The 13416-nt window shown below is 54.3% G+C and overlaps 1 protein-coding gene across 2 annotated transcripts in view; it reads left to right on the top strand.

Moving 5' to 3' along the window:
- The window catches only part of KNTC1 (kinetochore associated 1), a 1031844-nt gene that overhangs the window by 881980 nt on the left and 136448 nt on the right, over positions 1-13416 (top strand). For both annotated transcript variants that reach the window (XM_085636469.1, XM_085636468.1), the window contains exon 60: positions 336-465. In XM_085636469.1, coding sequence (XP_085492595.1) covers positions 336-465 — 130 coding nt within the window. The remainder of the gene's footprint in view (positions 1-335; positions 466-13416) is intronic.

Below are 13416 nucleotides of genomic sequence, written 5' to 3'. Positions count from 1 at the left end.
ACTGGCGCTGTTCTTCCAAAACCCATGTGGAAGCATTAAACAATCACATTTCCACTCTTCTACTTAATTAGATTTTCATCCCCTCCTTGCAACCAGAAGATTAACTGAGCACTGACACATTGCCCCTCATACTTAAGGCTATTCTAAAACAATAACTGGTGGCGTCTGATTGATGTGTTTGTAAATCATTCTTCTGATTCACAGAGCATTCTGTTCCGCATGCTATGCATGCTGTCACTCTTGTTTGGATTCCCTGGGGTTATTTTCAAACTCCATATACATACTTGTTCTTATTCCTTGCTTTTTTGTAATTATGGTATTGTTTTTTGTTACAGATGTCCTGTTTTAGCTGATTTGGACCCAATTGGAATTGCAAGGCAGTATGCACAGTTAAATCTGCCAGCTTTTACATTAGGATGTTTGCTGTTAATTCCAAACTCTGAGAAGAAAGAGCAGCAAATTCAGGTACTGCAGCTGAATTGAGTACTGGCATGATTATTAGGTTTCCCTTTTGTATATATTTTTCTTTGCACCTTCCCTCTTCTAAGAGTAACGTTGCAGTGTGTAACCTCACATTTGAAGCAAAAGCAATATGGCTATGAATCCCAGATGCATTCCTCACAAGTTGAGATTCAGGAAATTATAATTTCTTGGTGAGAAAGTTTGACGCTAAATGTTGCAGCATTTTCTGAGTGGGGGCAACTTTTTGCTCCTGACTATTTTTGTATGGAAGGATTTGCAATCTAACAAATATTGCAGAATTATATATTTACTGTCCTCCTTATGTGTGGAAAATATCTAAAGCTGAGTTGAAAATACAGTGCTCTTTTCAAAGATGCTTTTTAAAACAGGTTGCTTAGCTTGTGAATCTCCCCAGGGTCCAGCATGTATAAGGAAACTATTGCAGTAGGTCTTAAGTGAAATCACGTGTCACCATCAGCTTCTCTTCATTTCTCCTCCATACATGATGACCGGGAGCTGCATAAAGATGCCACCCTGGACCTCAGTTCCTCTTTTTCCACATGCAAAGATGCAAATCTGATGCCCTGCTCTAAATTTAATTTATTTCAACAAAGTGCTCAAACTTTCAAATCTTTGACAGCATGCAGGTAAATCACTAATTTCAGAGCAGATGCGGTTGCTTCAGCCACAAGCATGATAGATGTTCCCCAATGCACCTGAAGGCCATTAGAATGTGAGAGGTTGAGCTCTACACCTTGAAATACAAGAAGCAGGGCTGGTGTCTGTCGAGCTTACCACGTCATGTAGGTCATGGCCAAAATCAAAGAACAAGCAATAGAAACACACTCATTGTTCTTCGATGACCAGTCACTACCACTCCAGGGGGAGGTTGCACAGTCTGCATTAGCATCGCCTGACTACAGCACGTGACTCGGACCCAATGCTTAATCTGGAAACTATGCACCTTGAGTTCTCCAAGCCAGTATAGACTCAATAGCAAATTAAGGCCTTCTGATGCCATGAGGAAATGAAGATCTCCAGTAGGTCCTCCACAGGCGTACATTCCTCCAGCACAGTTGTGTTGGTGCCACCTTGTACTCCTGCAATACTGTTTCCAGATATGTCCTTTGCTCTGGTTTCAAATCCAGAACCATCTCCACAAAGATTTCTTCCAAGGCAAATATTCAGACTGGTGAGGGTTCTCTTTCACTCCCTCTGTAAAGGCAGCAATATTTTCAGAGGATTTTGGATCAGATTCAGATCCTTTACAAGGGCTTGACCATGTTCCACTAGCTGAGAATGATTTACTACATCCTCACTATACAGATCCTGGCCTTTATTTTGACTTGCAGAACCCCAATATCTGAAACAGACTGTAGTTATAGATTCCTTACCTTTAGAATTACCCCCAGGCGTCAGACAGGATCTAGAGAATGTTTTCAAAGCAGTACCCCTCAAGCGTCCACGAGGATGACATTGCTTTGTCTATTTAGATGCCACCCCTGCACGCTGACGTCAGTAATGTCTTTTTCCGCGCCAGCCAGCGCAGTTCCGGAGAGAGCGGGCCCCTTAGTCACTTTTTGACTAAACCTTTTTCGACTTTTGTTGACGTCTTTTTTGGTAGCACGAGGGATGTCCCATCGTCGGACCGACTTCAAGCCTTGTGATTCCTGTCGCAGGTTGAAGTCCGTCACGGATCCGCACCTCTGGTGCTAGGAGCGCGACCATGACCCGAAGTCGTGCGCCGACTGCTGGGCCATAAATCCGAAGTCTTTGCAGGAGCGGTCCCGAAAGCTCTTGGAGGCCCGGCAGTCCTCTCTGTGCCGGTGGAGGTCCTGGTCGAAAGGAAGGTCATGGAGCCACCATCACTCGTCATTGAAGTCTTCGCACTCCTCGGGTAAGTCGAAGCACAATAAGAAGGCGAAGAAGCATCGTCGTTCTTGGCCTTCTCCCCGTCCGTCGGCCTACGCGATGCGGGACTCGGAGCGTCGTCGTGCTCCAGCTCCTTCATTGGAGCCTGCTTCTTGGACGGCTCCTCGCTCCCCTCCCTTTCCCGGAGCCGTGGCATTCCCAGCCCAGCTTCAAGCCTTTTACGGGGTTTTTCATAGCATTTTTGGGCAGCCCGACTCCGCAGGTGTGCCTTTGGGCCCCACGGTCTCGGCTGGGGGCCCTGGACCTTTGATGCTGGCGGCTCCGGTGCCAGAGGGTTCCTGAGGATCCAGGCCTGGATCCGGATTGCCACCGGTCGACCTCACGGTACCTTTCCCGGCGCCAATGCCAGTGACGGCGCCCCCCATGCTGGTTGTGCCCCCAACCGGTGTCGACCCCAGCCTCACCCCTAACTTGGACCCGGTGCCAGACCGACATTGCCCGTCATCGGTACCAGCACCGGAGGGTACTTTTGTACTGCTGTTCATCCCTGGCGTTCCCTATCACCCTGAGTGGCAGCCAGAGGAGGGTGAGGCGGACTGGGAGGGGTCTGGAGAACCTTTAGCTGACCAGCTTAAAGGAGCCGGACTGGCAAGAGGAACTGGGTGATACTAGTGGTTTGGATACCTCCCCAGACCTTGGTATGCTCTCCCACCCCCCCCCCCCCCTACTGTGGCTACGAAGGGGGGAGCTGCTTACGCAGTGGTGTTGTGTAGGGCGACTAAGGCCTTGGGCTTCGAGCTTCCTACGGTGGCAGTCAGGACTAAGCTCCTGACAGAGGTGCTTCAGCCGGCAGGGGCCTCTTCGCAGCCCCTGCTGCCTTTTAATGAAGCCCATACACACATCCTTCTGGGCACTTGGTCCAAGCCCAGCACAGGGGCTCCTGTGGACAGGATGATTTCCTAACATCACCGCCCGCCCCGGGCTACCCACTTTTTCTCTCCCAACACCCAACCCCCGAGAGCTTGGTGGTCCAAGTCTCGTCCTCTACAGGCACATTCCCTACTGCTCCCCCAGATAGGGAATCCAAGAAGCTGGAGCACCTTGAGAAGATGTTTACTTCTGCCAGCTTAGGGCTGCGGTCGGTGAACACTGCATGCCTCTTGGGCTGTTATACTCATCCGGTGTGGGATACGATTGCGCATGTGCTGCCACAGTGCCCGGAGGAGGCCCAGGCTGTGCTCACCCGTGCAGTTGCTGAAGGTCAAGACGCAGCTAAGTTCACCATCAGGTGTGGGCTGCCGCCGACTCTCTGGATAGAACTGTTTCCACGTCGGTAGCCCTGATGATTGAGGACGACTGGTTTTTCGGGGATGTCCAATCTTCCCTTTTGGACATGCCCTTTGATGGCCGTCGCCTGTTTGGTGACAAGGCGGACTCAGTGCTCGAGCGCTTCAAGGATTCTAGGGTTACGGCCAGATCCATGTGCCTCGCAGCAACCTCTCTCCCCACGCAGTCTTTCGTGGCTACGGAAGGGGTGCCCCGCCACGTTCCACCCAATCGAGCCACAGGGCCACGCAAGCTACCCAGTCTATGCGTGGCCGCAGACTTGGGACCCAGCGACGCGGGTCTGGGGGCCTACGGGTGGGCCAGTGCACCCATACCCCCCCTGCAGCAGCCTCCAAACCTTCCTAGTCCGACCTTTCGGGGCCACCAGAGGCCAGGGGGCGGCAGGATTCACCATCACCTCCCTCACTGACAAAACATCACAATCGGACAGGTGGGTTTTTCAGATAGTCCGAAGGGGCTACTTCCTTCCACTTCATCACTATCCCTCACTCCATGCCACCAACACTCCATCGCATGTTGGAGGATCACTTGCCATTTCTCTGCCAGGAAGTTATGGCTCTCTTGGCCAAGGGAGCTATCAAACGGGTCCCTGTGGCAGAAATAGGTCGTGGTTGCTATTCCTACTACTTTCTGGTACCCAAGAAGGACAACGACCTGTGTCCTATCTTAGACGTCCGGGGCCTCAACCACTTCCTCCAGAAGGAGAAGTTCAAAATGCTCACGGTGGCTCAGGTAATCTCTGCCCTCTGTCCCAGAGACTGGATGGTAGCGTTGGAATTGCAAGACGCCTATTTCCACATATCCGTCCTGCGAGCCCTCAGGCGTTACCGTCGGTTCACGGTAGGCCACGAGCATATTCAATTTACCATGCTCACCTTTGGCCTTACCAGCGACCCTTGGGTGTTCACAAAAGTGACGGCAGTAGTCACAGCTCATCTGCGCAGATCAGGGGTTTCAGTCTTTCCCTATCTCGACGACTGGCTGTTGAAGACGGGCTCGCCCCAGGCTGTCATCTCCCACCTCCAGACTACGGCGGACCTCCTGCATTCGCTGGGGTTTACTATCAACGTACCAAGGTGACACCTGATACCCTCTCAGAAGCTCCTTTTCATCTGAGCAGTTCTGTATACAGCGCAGTTTCGGGCTTATCCTTCTGAGCAGCGAGTCTGGGATATTTGTGGCTGATACCGATGTTTCAGCCTCTATCCTGGATTTGGTGAGAATGACCCTAAGGCTGCTGGGCCTCTTGGCCTCCTGCATCCTGCTGGTGGATTATGCCAGATCGCACATGCAGGCTCTGCAGTGGGACCTAAATTTCCAGTTTGCGCAGCATCATGGGAATCTTTCTGATGTCGCTCCAGATTCGGAGGGTCTGCACGTCAGATGCAGTGGTGTCTCACAAACCAGGATTGTGTCAACGGCAGATCCCTCTGCCTTCCCCAACCAGAGTTCACAGTGGTGACAGATGCGTCACTCCTGGGATGGGGCGGCCATATGGGAGAGGCAGGGATCAGGGGTCTCTGGTCTCCGGTGGAGTTCGGGCTCCACATCAATCTTCTGGAGATTTGGGCGATCCATCTTGCACTGAAGGCATTGCTTCCTTCTGTCAAAGGAAGAGTAGTGCAGGTGTTCACGGACAACATCACCACCATGTGGTACTGCAAAAAACAAAGTGGGGTGGGGTTGTGGACCCTATGTCAAGAGGCACTTCGCCTTTGGACATCAGGGCATATCCCTGGTGGTTCAACACCTGGCAGGTGCATGATGGATCACGAATGACGTCTTCACTCGGAGGTGGTGCAAGGTCTCTTTCAGCAGTGGGGAGAGCCTTGATTAGATCAGTCCACCACCGAAGAAAATGTGCAATGTCAGCTGTTCTGTGCGTTGGAGTTTCCAGGGCGTCACTCGCTCGTCGACACCTTTCGTCGCGAGTGCAGTTGTGGCCTCCTGTACGCCTTTCCGCCTGTACCACTTCTGCCCCGAGTGCTGAAGAAGGTCAATCGTGACTGGGCCCAAGTCATTCTTGTGGCTCTGACTGGGCACGAAGAGTCTGGTACCCTGAGCGAGTGCCGCCTTGGACATCGATCCTCCGATCACACTGCTCCTTCGAGAGGATCTTCTGTCGCAGCAACAGGGGACGGTCCTCCATCCGAACCTGTCCAGCCTCAACCTCCTTGTGTGGCGTTTGATTGGCTACAGTTCACAGCTTTTGACCTTCCGCTCGAAGCCTGTAACGTCCTCTTGGCAGCCAGATGTCCCTCCATGAAAACTGTATATGCCTGTCAATTGAATACGTTTGTGGCACGGTGCACAGCAAAGGCTGTGGATTCCCTCTCTGCCCCTCTTTCTGAAGTTTTTTTGTTCATCCTTTCTTTGGCCCAGCAGGGCTCTGCTCTGGGCACTCTAAAAGGCTATCTTGCAGCTATTTCTGCTTTCCTTTGGCTACAAGATCAGCCCTCTATATTCAAGTCCCCTATTGTAAACAGATTCTTTAAGGGCATTACTCATCTCTTTCCTCCATCTCCTTTCATAATTCCCCAATGGGACTTGAATCTCGTTTTAACTTATCTTATGAGTGCTCCCTTCAAGCCTCTTCACAACTGTTCTCTCAAGCTCCTTACCCTGAAAACTGCTTTTCTTGTTGCCATCACCTCTACTCTCCGGGTGAGTGAGTTTCAGGCTCCTCCTTCTAAGCCCCCTTTCTTCTCTTTGCATCCGTACAAAGTGGTGCTTAGGACGAAACCCTCGCTCCTTCCTAAAGTGGTTACACATTTTCACATAGGATAAACAATCAGTTTGCCCACCTTTTTTTACTCCTCCGCACCCTTCCAAGGAGAAGAGACTCCACCGACTGGACCCTAAACGTGCGCTGCCCTTCTACCTTGATTGCACCAAAGATTTCCATGTGGGTGATCAACTCTTCATTGGCTATGTGGCTGCCATGAAAGGTTGGGCTGTCCAAAAGCTTACCATCTCCCGATGGGTTGTCCTTTGTATTATATTCTGTTACGCTTTAGCGAAAAAGGAACCTCCAGTGGAGCTGTGTGCTCATTCCACTAGGACTACGGCAGCAACTACTGCATTGGCACGTGGAGTCCCACTCCTTGACATCTGCCAGGCGACAACGTGGGCATCTATGCACACGTTCACCAGACATTACTGCCTGGACAGCCAAGTCCAGAGGGATGGCTGTTTTGCCCGTTCTGTCCTCTAGGACTTTCTGGTGTGAACTTTGTTCGCAGACCCTCCTCCGGAGTTGGTATTGCTTGGGTATCTATTCTAAGGTAACGAATCTATGAGTAACTGTCCCTTTCAGATGAACAAGTTACTTACCTTCAGTAACGATGTATCTGTAAGAAACATAGGTTAGTTATAGATTCCTTACCGCCCCACCCAACCTCCCAGCTCTGCGAACTGACTTCTAGGGATAGGGACTCCCTTACAGGACCCTAGTTGTAGCGCACCAGTGGTCATTGTCTTTCATGGCTCTGCGCTTCTGCTGTGGAAAGTCATGTCAGAACTGAGGTCAGCGTGCAGGGGCGGCCTCTAAGTAGGCACCACAACGTCATCCTGGCGACCACGACGCCGACGGCGGACGTGGAGTTGACCAAAGCACCTACCGACGCGCAGTGATACTTTTGAGAAAAATTCTCTGGAACTAGTCTGACGCTTGGGGGGGGGGGGGGGGTAATTCTAAGGTAAGGAATCTATAGCTAACCTATGTGTCTTACAGATACATCGTTACCAAAGGTAAGTAACTTGTTCTTTAGCCGGCCCGAGACGGTCGCCCAAACATTCATGCGCATGTAGAGAGTGAAAACCACTCCTTCACTTCCCTGCTTCTACAGCAGAGCAGCCCTGCCCCGCCCCGCTTCCCAAAGCTGGCTCGCCTATAACAAGAAAAAATAAATTATAATAGCATTGAGTTATTATTTTAATCTGATAGAGACTACTAGCCGCAGATTCCGTAAAGTAGAATCTGAAAGAGACACGTTAGTGATAGATTCCTTACCTTCGAATATTCCCCTGGCGTCAGTCTGGATCCGGAAAGTTGTCTGCTTAGCAGTACCCCTGCGCGCTAGTAGGTGGCGCCGTGTGGGCTCCGCGCCCGTCACTGGTGTCGGGCGCGTGGGACATCACGGAGTCTACTTAGGCGCCACCCATACGCGCTGACATCAGTTCTTTCTTTTTCCGCGCCGAAAGCGCAGATCCGGATTGAGTACGTACCGCGGTAATTTTTTTACCACTTTTTTGAGACTTTTGTCTCCTGGTGCACGTAGGGATGCCCGCCTTTAAGTCTTTCGGGTCGTGCCACCGTAATATGTCGGTGGCGGACCCCCATGATGTCTGCCTCTACTGCCTGGAGAACGACCACGACTCCCGGAATTGTCAGGACTGCCGTGCCATGGCCCCGAAGGCATTACGAGAGCGGCGCCGGAAGTTGCTGGAGGTCCGGCACTCCTCTCACCGCCGCTCCGGGTCTAGGGGTCGTTCGCGGGACCGCAGCTGTCGCTCCTCGGACTCTAAGTCTTCACCTTCAGATTCCGGTAAGCGACGCCATAAGAAGAAGTCGAAGAAGCGTGTTAGTTCTCCGACGTTCCCCCGTGGCTCCCCAGAGGCGGACGTGGGGGACAGGGGCTCTGCCCCTGCGACTCCTTTGGAGCTTGGGAGTCCCGCGGCCTACCCGCTATACCCGGGTCCGTCGGCGATTTCTGAACAACGGCAAGAGTTTCTTGCTGCCTTGGACCGCCTGTCTAGGCCTCGGGCTCCCGCCGGTACGCCTGCAGGCCCCGTGTCCAGATCCTGTTGACCCGGCCGCGCCAGCCCCAGAGCCACTGGATCCAGCGCCTGCGGCTCCGACCCCGGCGCCACAAGGTGCAATGCCGATGGCTCCGGTACCGCTCTGGGTGCCGTTTATTCCGCCCCTGCCTAGGTTCTCGGGCCATTTCGTTCCGACCTGGGATCCTCATTGGGATGCGGCTCTGGTTCGGCCCCGGCCGGTGCCGCTCCTGGCGCCGCTCCCGGCGCCGCTGGCCTCCTCTCCGGCTCCGGTCCCGCCGCCGCGTCCGGTTCCTTCTATACTGGAGCGGATGAGGACTGGGACAGCTCCGATGACCCCCTTGCGCTGCAGTGTGACTCCGAGCAGTATTGGGTGGATGACCTTCAAGATGCGGGTGAACTTGATGTGTCTTCTGACCCGGGGTTTGCCTCGTCTCTGCCTACTATGGAAGAGGGCGCTTCCTACACTATGGTGCTGCGTCGAGCCGCGGAGACTCTCCACCTCGACCTCCCTACGGTGGCCCTGAAGACCAACCTCCTAACGGAGGTGCTCCAGACTGCGTCTACGTCGTCGGAGCCGCTGCTGCCTTTCAATGAGGCCCTTACCGAAGTCCTCTTGGGTACTTGGATGCGGCCGGCCTCGGGGGCGCCGGTGGATAAGAACGTCGCTCGGCGTCATCGCCCGGCACCTGGTGATCCCGCCTTCTTGACCACTCACCCCACGCCTGAGAGCCTGGTCATTCAGACCTCGACATCGCAGAGTGCCTTCCCCTCGGCTCCGCCGGATAAGGACTCTAAGAGGCTGGACCAGAATGGCAAAAGGTTGTTCTCCTCAGCCAGTTTGGGGTTGCAATCAGTTAATACCGCCTGCTTATTGGGCCTTTACTCCCACGCAGTGTGGGATTCGGTGACGGAGGTTCTGCCTCAGTGCTCTGAGGAGGTCCAGGCTGTCCTATCCCAAGCAATTGCGGAGGGCAAGGATGCAGCGAAGTTTGCCATCAGGTGTGGTTTGGACACTGCTGATTCGTTGGGCAGGGCGATTTCCACGACGGTGGCGTTGCGGCACCGCGTCTGGTTGCGTTCCACTGGCTTCTCGCCCGATGTCCAGAGCTCGCTCATGGACATGCCCTTCGATGGCTCCCGCCTCTTTGGTGATAAGGCTGACAATGTCCTGGAGCGTTTTAAAGACTCTCGTGCCACGGCCAAGTCTTTGGGTATTTCCTCGAAAAATCTTGCCACAACGGGGTTTCGTTCCTTTCGTGGCCAGGGCAGGGGTACCCAGGCTGTCCTTTCCCAAGCAATTGCGGAGGGCAAGGATGCGGCGAAGTTTGCCATCAGGTGTGGTTTGGACACTGCTGATTCGTTGGGCAGGGCGATTTCCACGATGGTGGCGTTGCGGCGCCACGTCTGGTTGCGTTCCACTGGCTTCTCGCCAGATGTCCAGAGCTCGCTCATGGACATGCCCTTCGATGGCTCCCGCCTCTTTGGTGATAAGGCTGACAATGCCCTGGAGCGTTTTAAAGACTCTCGTGCCACGGCCAGGTCTTTGAGTCTTTCCTCGAAAAATCCAGCCACAACGGGGTTTCGTTCCTTTCGTGACCAGGGCAGGGGTACCCAGGCACGCTCTTCCAGCAAGCCTGTGCAGACCCAGTCTCAGCGAGGCCGCGGAGGTGGGTTCCGCAGGGGCGAGTCTGGTAACCAGCGTGCGGGGCAGTCCACTTCCATCCCCGCCGCTTCCGCCTCGAAACCTTCCTAATCTGAGCTTCAGGGGGCACCCCACGCCAGTGGGTGGCAGGGTTCACCTCCACCACTGGTGCGACATTACGTCGGACAAGTGGGTGCTGCAGATAATCTGCCAAGATTACTCGCTCCCCTTTCTGTCCTCCCCTCCAGCCATGCCACCTCGGTGCCACCGCATGTCGGTGGATCATTTGGCTCTTCTCCGTCAGGAAGTTACGGCCCTCCTGGCCAAGGGGGCCATAGGGTATGTTCCCGATCAGGAAGTAGGGAGTGGTTGCTTTTCTAACTACTTCCTACCCGCCTCGGTCTCCTGCGCTGCGCGTTGTGGCGGAGGTCGTTCCGGGGTCCCCTTCGGCGCCGGTCGACGTTGACCTGATGCCGGTTGCGGACTCTACGGCGCCGGGCCGACGTTGGGTCGTTGATTTGTCTTCGGATGCCCCCTCTTCTCCAGATGTTCGGCGGTTGTTGGCTTCATCTTCTCCGGAGACGGGTCGTCACGTCGTGGCCTTTTCCCCGGCGTCCTCTAAGGACGGCTCTTCGCCGTTGCCGCGTCCGCAGTCTTCGCTGGAGGCACCTCAGGTTCCCCATTCATCGTCCCACCCTCCCCCATTTCGGGCTTGGCCTTTCCTTCCACCGGTTGAGCTGGGGGACGGCCGCCTTAGCTTGCAGTCGTCGCCCACGGAGGAACTGCTTTCCCCGCCGCGGGGCCCTACGAAGGCGAGTGCTGCCTTCGCTCGGGCTGTTTCCACGGCTGCGGGGATCCTGCGTATGGGCGATCCAGCTACCCGTTTCCCCACGGATCATCTTCTGGAGGTCCTCCATCAGGGTTTTGGTGGTCGGTAGCTGCTTCTTCCCTTCGAGGCTTCGCTCCACACTTCTCTTTTGGGGGCTTGGGGGTGGCCCGCCACGGGGGACCCGGTGCCCCAGCAACTTCTGCACTGCCACCGTCCTGCGCCGTAAGATCCTGTCCGTCTTTCCCTCCACCCCTCCACCAGGGGCCCTCTTTTACAGACTGCCTTTCCCTCTCTGTCATCGGTGTTGGCTTCCCCCACCACGGGAGACCCGCTGGTTGGATTCCTGGGGGCGCAATATCTTCGCCTCCACCAGTGCGGCTTTGCGGGCCCTTAACACTCTTTGTGTATTGGCTAGGGCCACTTATTGCTTGTGGGATTCGGCGGAGTCCCTTATGTCTGCCGCTTCTCAGGAGGGTGACTGTGTTAATCTGAGGCACCATGTGTTGGATGGCCGGGAGCTGGCGGCGTTTATTCTACGCTCGGCTCTGGGCATTTCGGAGGTGCTTGGTCGTACCATGGCTTCTTCAGTGGTCCTTCGTCGGCATGCCTGGCTACGGGATAGTGTGTTCCCAGAGAACGTTAGGGAACGGCTGGTGGACCTTCCCTTGATGGTACTCTTTTGTTCCACGCCCCTGCGGATTCTGCCATTCAGAGGTATCTTGCAGGGCTTCGTCCTCCTCCTCCTCAGTGACCTGTGAGTCAGTCTGTGTTGCAGGGGGTGTTATTCTGTTTCCCTGGGGCCTTGTAGCAAGTCGCCCCGGTTGTCTGTTTTGTGTGGTTGATGTGCCTTCAGGTCCTTTTGTTCGGACTTTGGTGCTGTTGGCTGCTGGTCCAGCCCTGGTTTGACTTGTGGTTTTGGCTGTTTGTAAGCCGTGCAGGCTCTGAGATTAGCCCTTCTGTGTATTCTTTATTGGCTGCTTGGCAAGCCATCTGCGTTTTTTTCCATAGGTTTTTCTGTTTGTCCTCGCTGCGGAAATTTTTTCCTAAGAGGGTTCCCATGTTCCGGGACGTAACATGCCCTATGTGGGGTACTGATAGCTATTATATAGCTCTATCCTGTAGTGGGGAGATGTGGTCGTCCTTCGGGCTTCTGCTCTCCGTGGCATCCCGGTATGTCGCAGGTGCGATGTTCTTGCTGATGGTTTTGGACTGGCTTAAGTGGCGCCACGGTCCGTCCGTCTCCTGGATCGCTGTGTCGCTAGCCTAGTCTGGCCCGCTGTCTGTGGCATTGCGTTTTAGCGGTTTTACCTTTTTATCCGCCTTGGTCCTCTGTCTGGTGTTCCGGGGGGGGGGACTGGTTTCCCTGGTTTTTGTGTTCTGGTGGACGGCTTGGTCCGTCCCTCTCTTTCTCTTTCTATATGCCTGGTTCCACTTCATTTGTGGGTCAGTGTGTGCCGGCCCCTCCCTTGGGGCGTTTCCTGGCCCTTCTTGGCCCTTCCTGGCCTCTGCATTTGGCTGGCGCCTAGCTTGTCCTGGGTGCAACGTTCCGTGGTGTTGTCTGCTGCTGGCTGTCCTGTGCTCTTCTTTTTCCGTCTGCACTTTTGGCGGTGCAACCGTCCCTGCCTTGTCCGCTGCTTGCAGCCGGGTTGTGTACAGCTCTTTCTGTCACTGTGTATGTTTCTTCAGGTGGGCCCTGCCTCCGGTGCTACCTCTTCTCCCTAAGGGTTGAGGGGGTCCTTGTGTTCCTCGAGGCTTCTAGGGCGCTGTCTGTCCCTGCGGGGTGTTGGGCGGTTCTCCCTTGGTTGGGCTTAGGATTTCCTGGCCTTTCCCTTCTTGTCCCTGTGACGTGTCCCTTACTGGGGCCCTGTGTCTCTTCTGGTGGGGAGGCTCTCTCGCAGGCCCTCCTCCTTTTTGGGTATGGCTAGGGTATCTATTCTACGTTAAGGAATCTGCGTCTAATAGTCTCTGTCAGATGTGCAAGTTACTTACCTTCGGTAACGATGTATCTGGTAGAGACGATTCTAGATGCAGATTCCTTCACGACCCGCCCTTCCTCCCCGTTCTGCGAGGACCCTCTGCTTGGGTTTCTGCAGTCGCCTCCCTCTGGGTGACTTGTCTTCTGTGGGTGTCCTTTTTGTTTCTTCTGGTCAGGCATCCTCCAGTTGGTTTCTCTTCAGCGTGTGGGCCTACTTTTGCTCTTTCCCTCTGTTGTCGGAGTCTCTGTTCCCACCGGTCTTCTTTGTTGGGAGTTTTTTTACCTGTCCTTTGACTTCCTACTCTCTTCAGAGGTTATGGCCCTCCTTGGCAATGTAGTCTGCGGATGGCTTCCCTGTCCTTTGACCTCCTGCTCCTTTCAGGAGGTATGGCCATCCTTGGTGGTGTGGTCTGGGGATGAATTGCTGTTGCTCCTCTGATCTGAAAGAAACACGTTAGTTAGATTCCTCACCTTAGAATATCCCCAGGCGTCAGACTGGATCCGGAA

This window comes from Triturus cristatus, chromosome 11, assembly GCF_964204655.1.
Source record: "Triturus cristatus chromosome 11, aTriCri1.1, whole genome shotgun sequence".
Taxonomy (NCBI): domain Eukaryota; kingdom Metazoa; phylum Chordata; class Amphibia; order Caudata; family Salamandridae; genus Triturus; species Triturus cristatus.
The sequence above is the reverse complement of the archived record's forward strand: the minus strand, read 5'-3'. Positions and strand labels throughout refer to the sequence as shown.